The following is a 22,354-nucleotide window of genomic DNA, read 5'->3' as shown; positions in this document are numbered from 1 at the left end:
TTCGAGGAGTCTCCCCACTGGGTTACTCTGGATCCTGGAATATGAGAATGTGGGTTGGCAAGAACCCGCGTGTCTGGGAGCTGCCGAGCGGCCCCGCAGGCTTCCCAAAATTCAGGCTCGCCGTCGTCCCTTCCGACAGGATGGAGAGAACTGGGAAGAGTATCTCAGCTTGAAAACTCAGAATTTGGGAGCCAGGTCCCACAAAACTTTCACCCTGTTGCTCCTGGGCAGGTGTTGCAGGGAGATGAGAAGCAGCTGGAGTTGAGAAAAGGAACCAGCCTGGTTGGAGACACCTGGTGACTCTGCAGGTGCCTCTGAGCCTCCTTGCTCAGCACCGTTTTGGGGTAGTTTAACTGAGAGCTGCTGCTTTGAGGAGCTGAAGTTTATAATTAAATGTTTTTTTAGGACCTGGGCTGCCTTTCAGCATGCTTGAGACTGGGGAGTGTGACAACCCAGTCTGCCCAGTGATGGAAAGTTAGAAACTGGAAATGTACCTGGATGCCACCCTGAGTCAGCCCAAACCGGAGCATCTCTACAAAACACCTAGATGTGAACAAACTACCGTCCTCTGACAAAAATATTCCGTCTGAGAATTTCTGACCAGCTCCGGCGGTAAACACCTCCAGGGTGTCATTTTTGTCTGATACAGGGCAAAAATTATTCGGGTACCTGTTGCTCGGGGTGGAAAGATGAGGGAATGGAATAGTAAATTAAAGGGGTTGGAGCAAAAAGCAGCTGATTGTCTGAGCACGGCTCAAGTTGTGTTCAGGTATCTGTGTGGGAACGCACCTTTCCACGGATGAAATACCCGTGGCAGGGGCTGCAGCCACGCTGTGGACCCTCTTATCCCCTTCCCCTCACTGAGTGGGCTTTACACTTGTGGGGCTTTACACTTGTGCTTATTTTCCTACATCCCCTCGGTGGGGTTTGTCCGGGCACCTCTCCTTGTCCTGCTCCTGGGCTTTTCTCCCCTCCCTGTGGGCCCCGCGATCCCCCTCAGGGAGCCGGGGCCTCCGCGGGCGGCGACGGAGGCGCGGAGTTCCCGGCGGGCCGGCCGCCTCCCCGCCCTCCTTCCATCCTCCCTCCCTCTCTCCCTCCCTCCCTCAGCGGCGTGTTTGGGAGGGAAGGAGGGGGTGGAAGCCGGGCCGGGGCGGCCAGCAGGCAATTTGCATGAGAGACAGACTGGGAATGAGCTGGAGTGGGCGCCTCTCCGCGCACACAGAGCGGGGCAGGAGGGGGAGGAGGAGGGAGCTGCCGCCGCCGCCGCCGCCGCCGGGGAGAGGCGGCGAACTCCGGGCAAAGTTTGGAGCCGCGGGCCCGCGGCGCTGAGGCAGCGGCGGGGCGGGGAGCGGCCGGGCCGGGCCGGGCAGGGCCGCCCGGTGTGAGGCGGCGGCGGCGGGCAGAGCTCGGGGGCCGGCGGGCAGAGCGCGGAGCCGGCGGCGGGCGCTGCCGGCACAGCCAGCATGTCCTCCATCCTGCCCTTCACTCCTCCCATCGTCAAGCGGCTCCTGGGCTGGAAGAAAGGCGAGCAGAACGGGCAGGAGGAGAAATGGTGCGAGAAGGCGGTGAAGAGCTTGGTGAAAAAGCTGAAGAAGACGGGGCAGCTGGACGAGCTGGAGAAGGCGATCACCACGCAGAACATCAACACCAAGTGCATCACCATCCCCAGGTACCGGGGTGCGGAGGGCGCGGCTCCCGGGGCCCTGCGGGGGAGCAGCGGGACCCTCAGGGACCCCCGAGCTCCGGCACGGCCGGGACAAGGCTTGTTTTGTGTCCCGGCCCTGCCGCACTCGGCGCGGTGCTGGTCCTCTCTGCCCGCTCCTTACCTAGTTAAGAAAAACCCCGTAACTGGCTACAAAATTGAATTACTCTCTAGTAAAGAGAGAGAAAACGTAGTGGAGAAAATATGCCTCGAGCCGAGGTTATTAAAAAGAAAAAAAAAGTTGGAAGCGCTGCGGATCAGTTCCACTCACTGAGGGTTACCCTCATTGTCAGAAGTTTCAGCGTGTTTTCAAGTGCTGTTGTATTAAGATTTTCTGGTGATTAATGCCTCAGGAAAACGGTTTTGTTTGGGTTGTTTGGCTTCTTCCATATTACTCCTCTGAAGGGGTGATTTAGAGCCCTGCTCTGCTGCTGTTTTCGAATTACTTTTTAAATCGGGAATACAAATGGCAGAGCTGAAGGAGGTTGTTTGGAGTGAAAAAAAAAAACAAAACCACACACACGTGTGAGGGTGAATATAACTGATTTTTTTCTTCATTTTTTGAATGAACATAGATTTCATTTTTAGTCTCCATTCCGAGCTCCATCCATAGGGCCATCATAAATCATAAAAGACGTGTATAATACTATCCCATCTAAGATTAATTTTCCAAATAACTTTCAAATGGCTGCCCACAAGTGGTGTTTTATTGCTGCAGATTGTTGATTTCTGTGAGCTCAGCCAGATGACTGCTGGGTCTGTTCCTGATTGTTGTTTGAGAGTACTTTTTTTTTTTTTTTTTTTAAAGCAAAGGCCAAAGTTCATCCCAAATATTTGAATGCTGCATAATTGTGTGCTTCTGCGTGAGAAGATATCTGTGTGTGTGTGTGTATTCATGCTTCTCTCTGGCACAAACAAATGTATGCTTTCTTGGTTGTCAGAATGATTTAATATGCAGGAGCTGATACAAAGCAGCATCTGTTGCATGAAAAAGTGAAGCAAGTAGCTTAGAAATGTGGATGTTTGGAGCTCCTAAAATTTTCTTCCAACAACTGTAGTGTTTTTTTAAAAGGAAAAAAAAAAAAAAAAAAAAAAAGCCTCCTTATCTTTTTTTGGTGCTGAATGACTGTGGCTAAGATTTTGGCCAGTAATGCAAATGGGAGCTCTCAGCCTTTGTTAGAGTTGCTCCGGCTTCTACTTGAAGCAGAAATCAAAACCTGTAGAGCCACCAAACAATACAAATGCCTTAAAAACTATATTTTTGAAACTCTTGGTAAGCAGGGTGCTTTCCGCGTAGATAATTCCCTGATGAAAACACTACCCTGAAATATTTACCATTTCAAAAGAAGAAAATTGCTGGAGCAGCCGTGCTGCTGTGACCTGGGTATTGTGTCTGGCTGATGCTGACCCGTTAGGGAGCAGAGCATCAAGTCCCGTGGAACTTCTGTGACTCCGAACAAGATGGTTTAGATAAGGAAGGATTCGATATTGAATGATTTAAAGGAATAAAAGAGTTGGGCCAAACACGATGGTTTATTAAAAAAAAAAACAAACACAGAAAAAGTAAAGGTTGAAAATAATAACACAAACAGATATCGCAAGTCATGAATATGAATATCATACGAATATGGTATCTCACCTTCAGAGATCGTCCTGACTGTTCCTCCTCTGTTCAAGAGGATCTGTGCAAAAATTAAAACATTTCATGGTAATTTATGACACTGATCCGGGATCCTGCAGATCTTAAACCTCGGAATGGGGGAGGCATCAGCCTGTGTTGGTGGGAGCCCCTAATACCTTGGCATTAGTTTTTAAACATAACTTTGTATGTGCTTTTATTATTGTTTAAAAATAAGCGTGGTTAGGTTTTCTGTGCTGAGATGTTAACATCTGTGTGTCAGAGGTTGGGGAATGGTGTGGGAACGTGGAACAATCTCTGTGAAGTCAGTGCAGAGCCGCAGCTCTGACCAGGCCTTGTGACTTTAAGAGCTGTGCCTTTTCCTCTGGGCTGCACTGCTTGTCCTAATGTATCTGTGAATCTGATTACTGTGTCATCTGAAATTAGTGTTTGCAAGACGATTTTAGCGTGGTTTTAGTTTCCTGGTTTTTTTTTTTTTTTTCATTTCATAATTGTTACGTATGTCATTTTGCTATTTACTCAAATAATATGTTGAGGAGGGGGAAAAGGGGGGGAAAGCATCATTAAGGATTAGCTCATGTTGTGCATTGTCTGTAATGCATCAGTAGACTGAATTACAGTGGAGCCATGCCAGTGATGACTCTGGCCCAGCAGGAGCAGGGTAAGTCCAAAATTAGCTATTGTATCCATGAGACGAGCAAGTTTCACATGGAAAAGGGCTCGAGCTTTGCAGAAACATTGCTTGTGGGAATGAGGGCTACACAGCAAATTCCTGGACTGATCAGGTGGGACTGTTTGAAGAGAGGACAGGAAAAAAAGACTTGCTTTGTTGTAGGGCTAAGGAATCAGAATAACAAATGTATTCCTGCTGTCATGTTTATCTGCTGGGATCTGGAAACATGTACTACATGCTGTCTCCTGACAGATTAGTAAACAGGGCTTCGTTTATTTGCTTGTGTATTTGCTCAGCATGTACTGCTTCTCCAGGTGCTCCATTTCCGAGGTGGTGTGACAGACACCCCAGGTTTTCTGTTGGGAGAACCTGTGTCTGGAGAGGCCTTCAGGGATTTCAGTGTGGCAGGATTTTTCCTTCTTGTTTTTACTGCTGGAGGAGGAAGTCATTTCCACCTGAAAATCTCTGGTCTCAGACCATCTGATGGTTTCTGGTGGTGCTGGTGCTGCACAGGACGGCTCCTTCAGAGGATCTTTCTTCCCTCCTCCCCTGGGCACAGCTTCCAAAGCCATCCCTCCCCAGCAGGACCTTTCTTTAAACCTCTGCCCTGAGCTGGTGGCCTTAGGTGTCAGAGCTGACTTAGTGAGTCGTAGGTCCCCCTGGCAGAAAGGTTTTTTCATCTTGTATTGGGTGATAAAGTTGAGGACACACATTCTTCTGCCCATTAAAATGCATTCTTTATCACAGTTGTGTTATCTTGAAGGCCCAGCTTTCAGGATGAGCATTTTTAGCACTTTTCAGACCAAGCTGAGGACGAGTGTGCCATTAGCACCTACCCAGCACAGCCAGCTGGGTGTTTGTGGCCTCTCTGCTTTGCTCTGTGAGCAGGCAAAGATCTGCTCCAGCTGCTTGAAGGATTTTTGTATTTTTGGTGGCTCTATTCTCTTCGGAGACCCAAAAATGTGGTAAGAATGGCATCTACATCTGACATTCATACAAACCTGCAAAAAACCTGTGTTTCTAACACTGTACTGGGCAGAAGAGAGGCTGTTTTGTGCACCTGAGAAACCAATAGCATTTGCCCTGGAGATGAAGTGTGATGAGTGTTTAACTCAACGTTTTTAGGGTCTGATCTGCAGAAACCAGCCCATGTGATGGGCACTCAGTAATTTCTAAAAGCTGTGCAGTGTCTATAGTCTCACTATATGAGATAGTAAATGCTTTGTTTGTTTCAAGAGCTTTAGTGGTGCTACACACACAAAGACATAAATCTCCTGACATTTTGTAATATATTTTCATATTTACTTTTTTTTCTTTTGGACTTGTATTTGTTTTGGTATCACCAGTGGTTTTAGGGGAGCCAGGATTCCTGTATGTAAGGAGCACCTTCTTTTAAGTAGTGGCTTGGTTTTTTTATTAATTTACAAAGCAGTTTTGTAGAGAGGTGAGTGTTATTTCTTGTGGAACTCATCTGATAAGGGTAGATTGTACCAATTGAAATGCAAACACAGCACATTTGCTTCTTAAAAGCCACTGAACAAGGTGTTCCTTAAATGATTTACATTTTGGTGGGGAAAACCAGGGATAATACACAAGGAACATAACGCATAAGGATAATAAAGAAGGAACATAAATATTTCACACCTTTCAGGTCTGAGCACAGCTTCTGTTGCTTTGGGAGTTGACCACACAGTATTTACAGGATTTAATGATGTTCTTAGGTTCGAGGTGATACCAGGAAAATAGGAAAACTGAGGATGTTAAGTGGCACAGGAGGATGTGGTTTCACACCACGGTGTGATTTTGGGGTCATTGGACTTGCTCCTTGTTGGGTCCCTTCCAGCTCGGGATATTCTTTGATTCCATGCTCTTCTTTTGGGACTGATGCCCATCTATTTGCAGTAACAAGCAAAGGACCAGTCACAGTTTTGTGTGTCCATGTCCAAATATATATACATATACATACATACATACATATATATATATATATATATATATATATATAATATTTCAATGCCAGTTTCAAACTACCTTATTTTCAGTTTTCTGTCCCTGAGTGTGAGGAGCTGTAATACTTCCTGGCCTTGTCTGGGTGGTTACAGCCCAGTCCCTGTGTGTGAACACCTCTGGCTTCCATCACCCTGCTCAGCTCCATCCTGCTGAGGCTTTTCCTGCTGCAAACCCATCAGTGCCCTCTGTCCTGCTCGAGCTTTGTGGGCAGGTTTTACAGCCCTGCCCCAACCTTTGTGCTGCTGCAGTGCCCTCATCAGCTCCTCCACAGCCCAGCTGTTGTGGCCTCTGTGGGACTTTGCAGGGCAGCTCTGAAGGTGAAGATGTGGGGAGTGTACATCAGCCTGAGCCTGACAGAGTTCCAGCAGTGTCTGGACAACGCTCTTGGGCACAGGCTGTGACTTGAGGATGGTCCTGAGGTGGGCCAGGAGCTGCACTCAGTGGTCCTTGTGGGTCCTTTCCAGTGATCCTTGTGGGTCCTTTCCAACTCAGCTTTTTCTGTGTGATTCCATGACTTTCTGCCTGCTGTCCTGCTCATCCATCAGTGCCTTTCTCATCGCCCCACAAGTCAATCCCTCCTCTCTGGGCACAGGTTTCTGCTCCCTGCAACCCCTCCAACTTCTCCTCACCCTTGCACTTGTTCCTGCCTCTTACATGCCTGGCTAATGTGTGTGGAGTTGTTGTATTCCCAAAAACAAAGCACTGCTGTCAGGCTGGAGCAATAATGTTGGTACAACCAGTTAGGGAGCAACTGCACACTCAGTTCTTGTGGCAGAGACAAGGAACTGGGAGAGGAGGGAGGCTGGGAAGGAGTTATGGTCCCTCCCCTCAAAAGAGTCAAAAGCAGCCCTTTATTAAGTTTTGTGATTTCTCATGCAGTCATTGCAATTCAAATTTGCCAATATTTTTTTTTCCTGAGTTGTGCGCGCCAGCTCACACTTTGTATTAAAACCAGTGATAAAACTCCTTCTGTTTTGAAAAACAAGCAGAATGTTTATCCAGGACACTGAGGGGCTAAGAGGAAAAAATGGATTTTACCATTTGTTAAGATGCTTTTAGATATTCATATCTCTGCCTTTCATTCCTCTGCCCTTTCTCAAGAGACTAAAAGAGTTAAAATAGCTTCTGAAGGGACTCATGATGTTCTCATTATATTGTGTAGTAAGTGTTGAATCTGTGTGAAATAAAATGTTTAAAATGGTTGCTTAAGTTTCATAGTATTAGGAAAAGACCCTGAATATTGCAGTCATTTAAATATAATGAGAAATAAATGCAAAAAATTGATGAAATAAAGAAGTACACACTGTATGGGATTATCACATCAGGGATCCAATTAAAATGAGTTCTTCTAATAAATATTGGTTTAATAATGTAAACTTGTGATTGCTATATTATTACAACAAAAATAAAATTAACAAGATTTAATGGACTGAGCAGCCATTAATTTTCACTTGTTAATTTATTAGGAACTTCTAATGCTGTTAGATGCGCAGTAATGCCATTATCCTGCATGAACTACTTGATGAAATAAATAGGGCCAACAAGTGCTTGAATTAAATTGAAATCAGTTTTTATTCCCAAATTATCTCTTTCTGTTGTTTGGGTTATTTTTTTATTATCACTATGTTTTAGCTTTCCTCTACTGAGTGCAATTAAATTTTCAGGGATGGGATGCAGCACTCCTCCAGCCAGGCTTATGAATAGTCCTAATTAACTTTTGTCCTTGTCTGCCTTGATGTGTTTGTAAAAATCCTTTTCCAGTCTGGAGCTGCCTGTGCTGATGGGCAGAGAAGGGAGGGACAGGAGGAGGGGAATGAAGCCAGGGCAGAGGTTCTTGTCCAGACCCTGCAGTTACTCCACCAGGTCCAGCAGCTGTTTGCCAGTTCCTTTTGGAGTTGGTGATAATTAGCTACTTTGTGTAGCTGAGGAGCCAGTAATGTGTGGATTGTTGCAGTTAATGCTGCTTTTAAAGGTGTTTTGAAGCTTTTCAGACCCATCGTCATTTGCTGGCATCTCTTTGCCCCCAGAGTGCAGGGACTTTCCCTTAGGGAGGTTTGACTGCTCCAGGTACTGGGGATCTGTAGAAATAATACAAAACCAGAGCTCTTCTGTCTTAGTCTCAGCTCCTCAGAGGACAGAAATGTGAGTGTGAATAAACTATTCCTGCATAGTAATAGCAACTCTATTAAAAACCCAACCAAATAAAACCAAAGGTAACCCTTATCTTCACAAGAGCCCAGCCAGGTAAGAAATAACACTTTTATTTATGCATTTTATTTATGACCCTGCTTTTTAAAGGGTCACCCAGGGATCATCTGAGCTCCAGCAGGAAACCTTTGTTAGCTAAGGAAACCTAAGATATTGTAGCTACACAGTTCCAGATACCCAGATTTGTTCCCTCAGCAGCAAGAGAGGTTTGGTGCTGCAGAGACTTCTGACAGTAGCAGGTTCTGCTGCTGTGGGAAACATGGATTATATCTCTCAGTGGTGAGCCTCATGAAAGAACATGCTTAAAACTCCAGTAAAACCTACCTGTGAGCAATGTAACCTGTGTGAGTCTAGGAAAGGTGAAGAGGTGATCCTGATAAATTTTGTATGTCACAAGAAATACCTTCACAGCTCGCTTGCTGTTCAGCACTGGGTTCTGAGGGCAAGGAGGGGACACGTTTCAGGTGGTGCAGCTGTGATCTGCGTGTCCCCAAATTGTCCTGGAGCACCTGCACACCTGCCTGACCCTGTGATGGGACCATCTGCTTTTCCAGCCCTGCAGGAATATGGATCAGCTCACGGAAAATGAGGGGTGTGAATGCTGCAGAGAGGATTGCAGTGGGTGGTGTGTCAGGAGATGGATCCTCTCCTTGGCATTCTTGCTTTCTCCAGGGTTCTCAGGGTGAAAATAGTGGGTGAACCCTCTCTAGCTCACTTTATAATTTGCAGTTGAGAATTTCAGTAAGTTTTCCTTACAAATTGCATCATAGGAAAGGTCAGAATTTCTCTCTGAAATGGTGACATTAATAGTTACGGTTAATGACGTTCATTAACCATAACTCAATCTTTCTTTAAGAAGGAAGTCAAAACAGAAATTTCCTCCTTTGTGGTGAAGCTGCAGGCAGCAGTGGTTGAACGATGGATGCTGACACTGACTCTCCTTTTTCACAGCAAAAGAGGAGAAACTTTGTCCTTCCTGTTTTAGTTGCTTGAACATGGAAAGAGAAATGCATGTACTCTTCACATGTGTAGAACAGTTAAAGTTCACAAAAATATTGGGCTGAGAGGAAGACATCTGTGGCACGTGAGGATGCCTCTGTTCCTGTGTTGAATGTGTGACTGTTGTTGCTTTATCTACTTAACAGGATAATTATTTTTTCCCCAAATTTCTTTCCCTCCATTAACTGGAATTTTAGTGTTGCTGTGTGGGAAGACCAAGACCCAACTATAAGAACCTTTAATTTTGTTATTCTGAGGAAGACCAGATGTGTGGTTTTTTCATAGGGATATGAAGTCCATGGTTTCCATATATACAGAACTGTACAGAAAAGCCCTTATTATTTGTTGAACAAATTGTTATTCCCTTGAACTCAGGATGCAGAGCCTGTTTGTAGCACATGTGTAACAAACAGCATCTGAAAAATTCTATCAGTGTTGAAAAAGCTCTCAGTCTAAATGAAAGGCTAATGAGCAGCTGGAGGCTTTTCCTACTCTTTTTGTGTTTGTGTAGTTACATGGATTTCAGTAAATTTACTTCCAATTTGCAGGCAAGTGAAGAGAGAGGCCAGCACGGGAAAGCAGTGAACTGAAAACAGGGGAGAGGAGTTTGTAGGTTGAATATTGTCCACTTTTCTAAATTCAGGGATTTAGTGGCTTCTGTGGGTTCTTTGCAGGATTTGAAGCCTGCCAAGCAGAGCCTGTGAGACCTGGGGGCTCCAGCCCCAGGAAGACTGAGGCTGGAAATCTGGCAGGAAGCCAGGCAGAGTTTAGCTGGAAGTTTGATGAAAATGATATTTCTCTGCAAAACATTTAATTTTCGGAGGAGTTCACTCATATTTCAGTGAGGGTTTGCTGAGGGGCGTTGGTGGGGCTGTGCAGAGAGCCTCCTCCACATTTGTAGCTGAGGTACCTCTGGAGTGGGTGATGCTGTGCCTGGGCAGGAGGCAGCATTGGGCTGTTCTGTGGTTTTTTCCTTTTTTAACCAGCTTGCAAACCAGTGGTGAAACCCTTATTCCTGTGTGCCCTTCCCCTGCCCCACAGCTCCCCAAGCTCAGGAAGCAGAAATGTTTTCTAGATAAAGCCCTCCACAATTACAGGCCTTGAACTCAGGAGAGCACAAGGTCTGCTAATGACATCTGTCCCTGCTTTCCCAACAATCAGCAGGCTGTGGGATGAAAAGTCTGGAATAGTTATTGATGTTGGCCTGGAACCTTCAAGTTCACCTTCCAGTGAGCACTGGAGATGCTGGATTAATGACCATGTAAGAGTTGCACAGGCTTGGGATGGGCAGACTTAGAGATGAGTTGTCTGATCTTCCTCCATATCTGCTTCTTGGGCCTAAATTTACCTGACTTACTCAGTATAAGCTTCACCATCAGTCAGATCTGTCCTGATTCACGTCACTGTTTTCTGTTCAAAATTATTATTTTTTCTAACAGCCAGTTTTTGCACTAGAACGGTAGAAAGTCCAAACCAGAAGATATAAAACCACTGTGGTAGAATGAAGCTTTATACAGCAAAATGACAAATTTTAAAGAGCAGATAACCACAGTGCACTTGTTGGAGCTGATACAACTTTCTAACTGGTTTCTGTTGCCAGTAAAAGTCTGCTGGCACTCTGCAAACTGAGTTGAGCTTTGCTCTGAATTAGATGCAATAAATAACTCGTGTGTAGGTAGACAGCTGATCATTGAAGCTTTTCCCCCAGCCTGGTTTTGCTTGTTTGGGAGAACTACAGGCTGAAAGGTCGGATATAGAATTGCAATTGTATCTTTGTTTTTCCCAATCATAACTGAATAAAGATGGGTTTTCAGTTGTGGATTGCTGCATAATGAATGCACACTGTGGTTAGGGAAGACTGAAAATATCAGGGTTTGTTCCACAGCACTGTGTAACTGTGAGCAAAACACTGCACCCTGCTTGTGCCTTAACTGCCTCCCAAATGCAGTCCTTGCCTGTCAGGGAATTTAATTACAGTTGGGAAAGCTCATAAAATCCCAGGATTTTAAAAACCTGTTGCAAACCCCATTACCTTGTTGCTTTAAAAAGCTTGCTGCTGCCCAGCATCTCTTTTGTACTAAGAAAGCAATTTTAATTTTTGTTGGAAAATCTCTTTCCAAATATGTAGGTGCTACGTCAGTGAGAATATTAGAATTCCACAGATGTTTAGTGGTAAGCCTTGGCTGGGTTTGCCTAATATTTATCTATTCATCTCACATGGAATATTTTGACTGGTTGATACACATCATACCACAGAGTTCTGCTCCTGAGCTCCAGTCTGAGGTCTGTTAGCACAAGTCCAGGGGAAACTCTATACATGTAGCCTCATGTTTTCAGTTAAGTAATATTCTATAGCCATATGTGAATTTAATGCCATCCAAATACAGGATGGTAAATGAAAGAAATGTGTGTCTGTTGCTGGTGGACTTTTACAACCATGACCTGCAGCAAAACCACTTGGAAAAATGTAATTTCTGTACCTATAGCTGTGTCTTTTACTGAATGTTTTGGCAGGCTCTGAGTGTTGAGCACTCACATTTATTTGCTTCAAAGCTCTTTTGCATCTGAAGACTTTATGGGGAATTGTTCTGAAAGAGATGACTGGAAACTAATAGCTGGCCATCTGGCTGGAAACAACATTATTAATTAAACGTTCTCTTTTAAATCATTTACAAGTTTGAAATAAATGCTCTTTTCAAAGCTACTGAAGCAAGATGAATTTGAAGTCTCGCTGTGGAAAGGAGAGTATTTAATGTATCTCTTCACTAAAATTAAGTATGGAGTAGTAGCATCTGAGATCACAGTTACTTAAGATAAGCTGTGGGAGCAAAACAGCTTCTGGATTTTTTTCCCTGTGTGTTTTACATGGTTACTTTCCTTGAAGGAGAACAATTAAGCTGGCAATGCTGGCAGCTAGTCCCATTTAAAAATAATAATAATAAATCTTTACTATACAATATTCATTGAGTCCTCTTAAAGACCTTTTCATTATGTGCTTTTGAAGGGGGAGCATTTGTGGCCTCATTTTATCCCAGAGTTCTGATCTTAAATCGTTTATAGCAGAAGGATTTTTTACCCTCTTTTGCTGATGAGGAGAGTGAAGTCCTGAGAATGGGGCTGATTTACCTCGGGCTAATGGGGGCAAAGGGCACTTTGGTGCAGACATCCTAAGGTTTACTGCAGTTTTCCATATCCAGGATTGAAGTGGGATCTTCCTGTGCTCTGGATGGAAAACAGGAATCAGTTCAAAGGCTGCTCTCTCTGTGTTACACCAGTAATTAGTGACATGGGGATTTTATATTCATAAAACTAATTTTCAGTTAAATAGAGGAAGAAGCCTGTAGCATTTTAGAATCGTGGACTTAGAACAGTGTGGATTGAAAGGAACCTTCCAAGCTCATCTTGTCCACCTCCCTGGGTGTCCAGGGACATCTTTTACTGAGGTTACTCAGAGCACCTTCCAACCTCCCTTGGAACACTTCCACTGATGAGGCATTCACAGCTTCTCCACACAAAAGAAGTAAAAAAGTGGTGAGGATACACTTCAGGAGATGTTATTTCATTTTATGTCCATATTTTCATATTATTTTCATATTAGGATAAGCATTTCTGCCTTGATTTTTCAGTACCTTAAGGGTCCCAGCAATTCTTTTTGGAGTGTCTGAGAGACCCAAGAACCAGCTTTAATTCAAACCTATTTTGCAGCTCCTGGTGGAAAATGTGTGTATTAGGATATTGGAAGAACAGAGTAGCCATTTGGATGGATAGAAATTCATTTGGATGGATAATGGAAAATGAAAGGAGCACCCTTAAATAGGGTTGAAAGAATAGTTCCATGTAAACATCCCCTCTGTTTCCTCCCTTTACTTCTCCATTTGTTCTTTATGGGGTTTGTGGTACCAAAGTTGGTGCCAGACACAAATGAACCCATGGAGCCACTGAAGGTCTTGGAAGTGCTGGCCTGAAGTGGGGTCCTGTGAGTCCCTGCTTTGCATGCCAGGCTCTGCTGGTTTGAAGGCCTTGTTGGGGGAGCTGCTTCTAAACAGGAATAAAAATAGCCATTGGAGTGTTCTGATTTTAGAAAGAAAAAAAAGCATTTATTGGATTATGATTGGCTGATGACTTAGAAGCTGGAGACAGTTTTATGTTACAGAGCTTCTCACTCTGTATTCTCTCAGTTCCTGTTCCCCCCTCCCGCCCCATTTTCTTTTTCCTCTTTTCTTACTTTCTATTTTTAGGATGGCATTTCAGAGTTTCTGCTCTACTGCCACACCAGCTATTCCAGAAGAAGGTGGGAGGTAGAGCTAATGACCACTGTTAGTAATTTGCCTTTTGATTTTGTGTTCAAAGTTTATATGTTTTCAATTTATCTGACAGTCAGTGAAAGATCTGTTTGTGCTTGAAGCCATTGATCATGCACATTTGACAAGAGAGGAGAACAGGAAGTTTAGGACTGGAGAGAGTTTAAAGTTTAAGTCAATTTTATATTTTCTCTATGTATATATTTAGTTTTTTTAATATATATGTAAAAATTAGTGTCCCATAGAATTAGTTTCAAGTGGAACATGGTATTTAATTAATCATTCTATGGAGAAAAAAAGTACTGTAACCTAATTAAAAAAATCTTAACAATCTATTACCATTGGAACAAACCACTTGTTTTGTGTTACATATGCCCACATAAATAAAATAATGGGATAATGGTTTTCCAGTCAGCTCTAACGCTGATCAGAGTTGCTTTAAGGGCATTAAAGCAGGGAGAGGGAATTTTCAGGAATACCCTGGTGGAAGGGCCCTGCTGCTAAAAGTTGTTCCCTGAGCTGCAGCTGCCCAGAGGCTCCCGGCTCATTTGTGCCTTTGTGACTTGCATTCTCCTGTGTGTGCTTGTCTTTGTTTATTTGTTTAGGGGTTGGGGTGGGGTTTTTTTTGTTTAAATATTATTTTTTTCCCTTGTGCCCTGGCTGAGAACCTTAAACAACAGGGAAAGATGGTTATTGGGAGGGCAAGGAAGGGAACAGAAGTGTTCTTTGTTTTGAAAGCAAAGGGTGTTACTCAGTGTGAATGTATAAAACAATCCAGCCACAGGTTCTTGGGTTTGAAACCTGAGTGGGGGGTGATTTTTGTTATTAGTTCAATAAGTCTCATTTTTCACCTGTGTGAGGTTGGGGCCATCACTTCTGCATGTGCAGAGCAGCTCTGAATTTACATCACTGTGAGAGAGGAACTGGGGAAGCACAGACTTGGTCACACTTTTGCTTTAAGATCACCTCTTGATTTTAAAAACCCTATCACATTTAATTCTTAATTTTGCTTTGCAGTCCCTGTGCTGCTTGGAGCTCTGAAGGATATTTTTCTAGGCCCATCTGGGGGTTGAGTGCTGTCAAAAAGTGCCCAAAAGTTGATCCAGTGTAACTGCAAATGTAATATATTGCTATAAATTAAACAACCCAGGAATTATTTTTGGAAGACAAGGATTATTTCAACACAGCCCATAACTTTTCTACCATATTCATGATTCAATAGCTTACTCCTGTTGGTTAAAAATTGCACCTCACATCAAGCTGGATCCAGTGCCAGTTTGCAGGATATTTTTTAATTTAATTTTTATTTTTTCCAGCAAGTGAGGTTGTTACTCCAAGGTATTTGACCCTCTTTAGAATAAACAGGAGACAAACAAATCTTGTACTAGACAAAAGCTGATCCAGTTTCTTTTATGGCTATCAGGGCCACTGAGGAGTGCTGCCTAATCTGAAGTTGGCAATCCTTTGGGAATTCAGTGTACAGCCTTGCCCATAGGATAACCTTTGTCCAGTTTAGTTTTCTGGTGTTATCTCCTGGCACAAAAGAGGGGAGGAGAGAGCCAGTCAAATGTTTAAAATTTGTCTATATTTATATCTCCTGCAGTGGTTTTCAGGCCTGAAGAAGGTGGCTGAGGAAACCATGAACTGTGTGTGCTGTGCAGCAACTCACGGGGGTGAAAGTGCTCCTGGGGGTGTATTTTGGGAAGTTTTAAATGAAATTTTTCCCAGGTTGTAGAAGCTAAAAGCCACTGTGAACGTGTGCAGTGGGCTGGCAGATGCAGCTTGGTGTAGCAAGGGGCATTATCTTGGTGGAAGTTGAGATAACAATAACCCCTGCTTTTATTTGTCAATAATTTTTTATCTTTTACTTTAAACCCAAATATTTTCTTCATATGCCAATAAATGGCAGAGTGGATTTGGACTGAGCAGCCATCTCTGGCTGTGCTGCTGAGTTGTTTGGAAGCCAAATTAATCCTAACAGAAATGACAGCTCTGAATTGTCTGATTTCCACGTACTTTTATACCATCACATCTCTACATATTATGATAGTGATACATCACTACCAATTTTATTTCTGGTTTCCACTTCAATGAGTGTAGCTCCTGTTACCTACAAACCACCGCAGGAATGTTACTCACTGGTGAACCACTCGTCTTTGAAGAGTGTGACTGTGCTGAAGGGGTTTGTTTTCTCACATCCCACGCCAGGGACTGGCAGTTTCCTGTCACCATCGCTACCAGAGATTGTTCAATACAAGTTTGTGTCTTCAGCAGCACATGGGTTTGTCATGGTTTCATGGTGAATGAAACCTAACCACTCGCAGAAGGCCACCGCACTTGGCCATTTGGGGGCTGTGCTGAAGGTGACAAGCGCTGAAGATGCAAACACAGATGCCTTTTGATGTCCCCTTCAAAGGAAACGCTAAATGCTGTTTATTGTGTGAGGTGAGTGGCCCGTTAGTGGCCGTGTCCTTTAATGAAGAACTTGAGCTCTCACATTATCCTTAGTCTGGCACTTTTCCCCAGTGTTGAAAGCGTTCCTGTGCTGGAGCAAGGTGTTACAACAAAGTCAAACGTGGGTGCAGAACTTGCCTGGGTGTAGCAGGGATTTGGCATCGTGAGGAACGTGAGGAGCCGAGTGACCCTTGTGCAATGAATAAATGAAATCCATTTATTTCATTTATCTCCATCTTCTTAACGAGTCTGGCTCTGCAATTCGGCCATTCCTTGCACACAGATAAGAGAATTAATTGAACAAGAGGCAACATTACTTGGCAGTTGCCTAATCGTCCTCCCCGTGTGCAATAAGCTGTGATCCAGATGTGTTGGACAATGCAGATGTGAACTCTTAATTTACTGAAAATCAGCTGCAGCTCCCCAGGTTTTGTCAGAGATGAGAATATTTCAGAACGTGGACGTGCAAATGTCAATGACAGGAATTGTGCCTGGAGTGTACAGCAAATACACTCCTTAAAATGTTTTTCCTTTAATTTACATCAAAAGAATCTTGTCTAATTTTAACATATTGTTGCCATCGGGTGGTAGTGTCCATATGCAGCTCTACTCAATGTAGCACTACTTTCTTTGTCCTTTTGCTGTCACTGAAGCCACTCATGAAATTGTTTCAGCTAAAACCTCTTATTCCCTGGAATTTGGGCTCTTCCTCTGCAATACATAAAGTGATAGATCAGCACCTAATAAAAGTGGGATTATCTCTGAGCTGGAAATAAGTAGTAAGAGCCTACTGTGGAAATGACAGGGCTTACTTGTCATTACAGATTTAATAATAATACTTGCAGTAACTCCAGCAAGGTGAGGGTCTACAGGGGGCTTTGTCACAAACTGCTTTTTACTCCTTGCAAACTCTTTAGACTTTGGCTGTTCAGACTGTTCCGATGCTCTCGCTGCAGTCATGCAAATATCACAAGCTGTTCAGCTTGTTCATTTATTCTCTTGGAAAGGCAGAGAGGAAAAACAGCCTGGACTTGCACCCTGGAGGGAGCTGTGCAAAGCCAGGCTAAGGATTCTGGGGGGGAGCTGTGGAGTTTTCTGTTCTTTTGTTGATGATACTTTGCTTTCTGTCATGTCTTAGCAAATAATGAATAACAGCGATCGTGTGCTGCGAGACATGAAATCTGGAAGTGTTTATTCCAATGTGTGTGCGAAGCAGAGTCATCACCAGAGCCAAGTTTCTCACGGGCTGGTCTGGTTTGTGCCTGGGGCAGGGGTTTACAGCTATCTTGGTAATAAAGGCTCAGGGCCTCTGGTATTTCTGCTTCCCAGGTTCCCTGTGCCTTGCAATTCCTGTCCCTTCTGGGATCAACACCTGTCTCTAATTTCCAGCACTAACAAAGGACTCTGCTCTATAAAACCCTCTGCTGTTTGTGTGTGGAGCACTTTGCTTTTACAGTCCAGGGCTGGAGGGACACCACAAAAGCAGATAAAAGCCAAGTGAAGCCGTTGCTGCAGTAGGCCTAAAACAAACTTTAAAAATCGTGAGGTTTTTCCTTCCTTCCCTTCGTGGTTTATTTTGGTCTTTCGTTTTTCTCTGGGGGAGGGAGGTGTGTGGTGAAGATTTATCTCTAAACACGAACACTGAAATTTCACTGGGGATGTTGCACTTTGTTGTTCTGGGATTGTTTTATCACCTTCCTCACCTTAAGAACCGCTTTTTTAAAATTAAGATTTCCACAAATTCAGTCCTGCAAACCTTCCCATGGCTGCTCCTGTGTCCATGGAGAGCTGGAGGAAGCTCCTTTGCCTTGTGCAGCCTTAGGATGAGTAATAATGGTCCCAGCACATTCACACGTGCTCCAAACCCTGCATGTTGTGAAGAATTTTGCCAGATTGAGCCTCCTGTAAGTCAGTGGAGCTGCTCACATGTCTGAGTTTAACCATGTAATTCCCTTCCTGAGGTCCGCAGCTGCTTGTGCAGGGCTGTTGTCACATCCATGTGTTTCTGAGAGGTGATTTCACTGCAGTCATATTGCTTCAATTTTGTTTTTCACTCTTCATAGCAGATCTGTTTAACAGCAGGGTTGCTGCTTCTTTGGACTCTAAAAGCATTTTGGACAGGACTGCTCCTAAAGTGATTTTTCAGCTTGCAGTGACTGCAGTCCGCTTACTGAATATCTATTTACTACTTTTCTTTGGGTTTTAAAGAAAGTGGAACATCAGATAATCAGTTTAACTCCTTGTTTCCAGTAATCACATCTCTCTGGGCCAGCAAATGTAAAACAAAAGGAGGCATTCTGGGACTGAGTGAGGATGTGGCTTCATGTTACAGCACTGATTTAGCCCCGTGGTAGAACACCATTAAAAGGCATAATCCCATTTCTGGCTGTCTCTGAGTTTGCTGCAGTTCTGAGTCTCTTTTTATCTTTATGGCAACAAGACCACCCACTCTAATACCTTGTAAATGTGGCATCTTTAAATCAGAGTTTGTGGGTAGAGTTTTGACCTCTATTGAAGTTAGTAACCTGGACAAGTGTGTCTTTCAGAAATGCATCCTGTCTTTAAATAAAGACACAGATTCCACTATGTTATTTTTTTGTTTTTTAACAGCTAATAATCTCCTCACATTAAAAAAAAAAAAAAAAATTACCATATTTCAGCTGTAATTGGCCAATTGTGTCATCTTACAGCATTACTTCATTTTACCTCTCTTGGCCAGACTGACAAATCCTGCATTATTCCCTTTTTCTCCCCAGTAAACATACTTCTTAGCCTGCTGGGATTCAGACATCACTCATCATTGTCTTAATAGAAACAATGGATTGAAACTCTCATATCTTTTGTTTTAAGATGTTTTCTTTTGCCCTAAACTGTTTTTATGGGTTTATTTTTACCAAGCTGTACACAGATCATTGCTTTACAGAAGTCTAAAAGCATAATCAACCAAATTTCTCCTCTAACAAGGGAATTAAAGTAAATTTGAGAAGATTTTAAAGCTAGATTGTACCTTAATTCTGTGGGGGACTTATCTTTTTCACTGGAGAGAAAATTTAACCCTGTGCCTGCCTGTAGAAGTCTCCCACCAAATTATGTCAAATCAGGTGATGGTAAATTTTGTCTCATGATTGTTTTTTTAAAATATTTTGGGTTGTGTGCCCTTGTAGCTTGTGCTCCTTCAAAGGACTTTTCTGAACCCAGCTCCAGGAGAGTAAAGGCACCTGAGAATTCATGTCCTTATTGCTGATTTAGTCTAAATTAAAGCCTGGGATTTCTTTCCCTCATGTTGGAGAGGGATGGGATGTGGGAACAGCCCAGACACGACTGAGGTTTCCTTCTCCCCACCTGGAGAAGCCCTGTGGTTATTTGTGGCACTTCTGATTCTGCCTAGAAATAGTTCTGGAGAGTAAGAGCTATGGAAGGAAGGTGGGCAGATTGTCCAGAGAAGTTTCATTAAATAACTCCTCACCCCTGAGGAGCAGAGCAGTGCTGGGTGATGAACCAGCTCACCTGTGCTATGGGTAGGAGCAGCAGCCAAACAAGTCAGAGTTGGGATTTGAGTGTGATTCCCACAATTTTAGGAAAAATAGAAATATAACATCATCTATCTTATTTCTTACTTTCTTATCTTTGTTGTTATTTAAGATCTAGTAAGATTTTACAATTTCAGGAGGGGTGTGGGAAAGACAGATATTACCAATCCTTCAAATATTTCTCTTATGGGTAAATTCAGGACAAAACATTGTCTTGTTTCAATCTACACTTGGCATTTCTGCCCTGAGGGAAGAGCAGGGCTTGCTTGGACAAGCTGCAATGAATGTGAAATAACTGTTTGGGAGCAGCTCGTGCTTTTAACTTAATAAATATACATTGTGGTAATGTTTGAGGAGACCTCGAACAACCAGGATTATAATTATTTGAAATACGCTTTACAAGTGCTTAGCAAAGCAAAGCAGTTTGGAGTCTCAGTGAGGAGATGCAAGGAATTTTCCTTCATCCCTTGTGGTTTAAGGCAGCAGAAGACATCTGACTGTCCTTTGGCATCCAGCAGTGGCTGGGAGGTGTTGCAGTAGCACTGGAAAATGTATTTAAATACATCTACAGATGGCAGAATGATCCTCAGGTGGAGCCCAGAGTTGCTGAACACCAGCTGAGCAGTAAATTCTGCTGAACTAAGATTGGTACTTTGAGCTTCTTGTGCCTAGAATGCTGCAGTTCCAGGGAATAATCAGAAATATTCCTTTTGACTGATTGCTAAACTGATGCCCCTGGAAAGCTTAAAGGTCTATGAGCAGAAGGATGAGTTATTTAGAATTTACCTGAGTGGTTCTGAGGTCCAAAAGAAGCTCCCTGTGCCTGTTATTTCAGGGCTCCACTGTTGTGAGTTTGGTTAGATAAAAAGGGCTCTGAGGTGGTTGCCATTCTGTGGAATCTTTTATTTACTTTATTCTTTCGTTTAATCTAGTGCAGAATGAACTCTTGACACTTCTGAGGCATTAAAGCAGGCAAGATTATAAACTGTTGTGGTGTAAATTGTCAAAAGGTGATTAATGCTGGAAGCTGTTTATTTACTTCGATTGTGTGGACAGTGGCCAACACAGAGCTGTATTGTTAATTGTGATGCAAACCCTGGAGGCAAAGCTCAGGGCAGTTTTGTTTCTGTTCAGGGTTTCTGGGACAGAAATGGGTGTGCAGCTGTAGTGTTGCACAGGCAGAGAAAGTTGGCAGGTTTGGAAAGCTCAGCCCTGGATTTTCAGGCTGCCTGGATGCTCTCACAGTGGGAATTGACTCCACAAAAGTCATGGGAGCTGAGATGCCTCTCCAGGGTCAGGCTTGTTCCCCGTGTGCTGTTTGTGTGTGTGCAGTGACATTGATGGAACTTTCTGGACTTACCACAACCTGTAGCTTTGACCAGGCACAAAGAAATGCAGAAAATCTTCAAGCTCTGCCCCAAACACTTTTTTTGGGGGGATGAATCTGGGGAAACCTGGAAGCTGTTTAAAATGGCAAAGTGATTAATTTCCACTTCATTTCTTCAGCTGGAGTCAATAGTTGGACAAGAGCTGCACCCTGGGAACCAAGTATTTAAATGCAAGCTGAGAAGAAAGGAGATTGCTCACATACCTTTTGGCTTGTTTCTGCTCAGAATAGCTCATACAAATGGAAATTGGTGTCCAGCTTGCCCTAACTGGACCTGAAGTGGGCCCTGTTCTTTCTCTCAGGGTGGGGGGACTGTCACAGCCTGTCCCTAAGTAATCCTGATTTGCATTTAATGATGCTTCATTTCTCTGGGGGAATTTTAGGGTTGGCTCGTTCCTATTTGGGGTTCCTTGGTCAGAAATCACATCCAGGGTGCAGTACAAGGACAAGGGAGCGCTCCAGCATTTTCTGCACCTCTGGATTTCCTGGGTGCTGACACGCAGCAGTCGGTGGTGCCTCCAGCTTTTTGTGGGAGCACATTCCCATTTTCCTCGCTGTTCCTCCTCTGTGCAGCACATGAGCCGCTTCCTTTTGGCAGCAGGAGGGACGATGTGGTTTAAAAGCAGCTCTGCCATCGCATTCCAGGGTGAAACTCCTCCAGCTCCCAGCTGCCCTCTTTCCCAGCCACTCTTCACATCTAAGCAGGGGATGGGATGAACCGTGGGACAAACAGCCCATTCCCAGCCACCATCTTTCCCAGGGAAAGTGTGCCCGAGGCCGCATGAAAGGGAAGGAGGGAGGTGGGATGGGGCCACTTGGCTCCCAGAGGAGCAGCCTGGGGTGAGCAGGACAATGCAGGAGTTCACTTCCTCCTCCAGAAAATGGCCAGGCTCATCGTGTGCTCCAGCAAAATTTATGGCATACTCGGATGTACAGGTTTTTTTTGGGGGGTTTTGAAAAGAAGGATCAGCTTGCAAAACTGTTAGATGTTGATGCCAGATGTATTTGGATGTGGTTTGCTTTGTTCTTAAACAATAGAGATTTTTAAAGAAAGAGGAATATTCCTTGTGCCCATATGTCCCATTGTTTTCCACCATGGGTATAATCCTGGCTACAGGGCTCAGCATTATCATGCTGATTCTGCTGGGAGTGACTCATACAGTTGGATATTTGTCATCCAGTTTGCGGAATCTTTGATCTCTGCCCTTCTTTTCTGATCAAATCTGGGATGTGCATCCTGTGCTGGAGTTGGGAGGCAGTTCTGAAGGAGGAAATTCCAGCACTAAGAGGTGCTGGGACTAAGTGTAAGCAATTAGTTCTGTTGCAGTTTTTTGTGGGGCTGTGTTTTACCAGCAGGGATTTCAAAGGGAAATAACATGCAGATTAAAAAAAAAAAAAATCTAATGGCAGACTAACAGCATGAATTTAAAAAATAATTTTCAGAATACTCT

At 43.7% G+C, this 22,354-nt stretch overlaps 1 protein-coding gene across 4 annotated transcripts in view; it reads left to right on the top strand.

Moving 5' to 3' along the window:
* The first annotated feature begins 285 nt into the window (after window positions 1-285).
* The window catches only part of SMAD3 (SMAD family member 3), a 67,402-nt gene continuing 45,333 nt past the window's right edge, over window positions 286-22,354 (top strand). The window contains exons 1-2 of one of the 4 annotated variants that reach the window (XM_086849671.1): window positions 286-612; window positions 1,503-1,669. Coding sequence is in view for 2 of the 4 variants with exons in the window: in XM_023933775.2 (XP_023789543.1) it covers window positions 1,464-1,669 (206 nt within the window). In the remaining 2 variants the exon portion in view is untranslated. Of the gene's footprint in view, window positions 613-1,364; window positions 1,670-22,354 lie in introns of those variants that run through there. The other 3 variants (XM_086849670.1, XM_023933775.2, XM_086849669.1) reach the window with 3 other exon arrangements.

This window comes from Cyanistes caeruleus, chromosome 13 (assembly GCF_971803275.1).
Source record: "Cyanistes caeruleus chromosome 13, bCyaCae1.hap1.1, whole genome shotgun sequence".
Lineage (NCBI taxonomy): Eukaryota > Metazoa > Chordata > Aves > Passeriformes > Paridae > Cyanistes > Cyanistes caeruleus.
The sequence above is the reverse complement of the archived record's forward strand: the minus strand, read 5'-3'. Positions and strand labels throughout refer to the sequence as shown.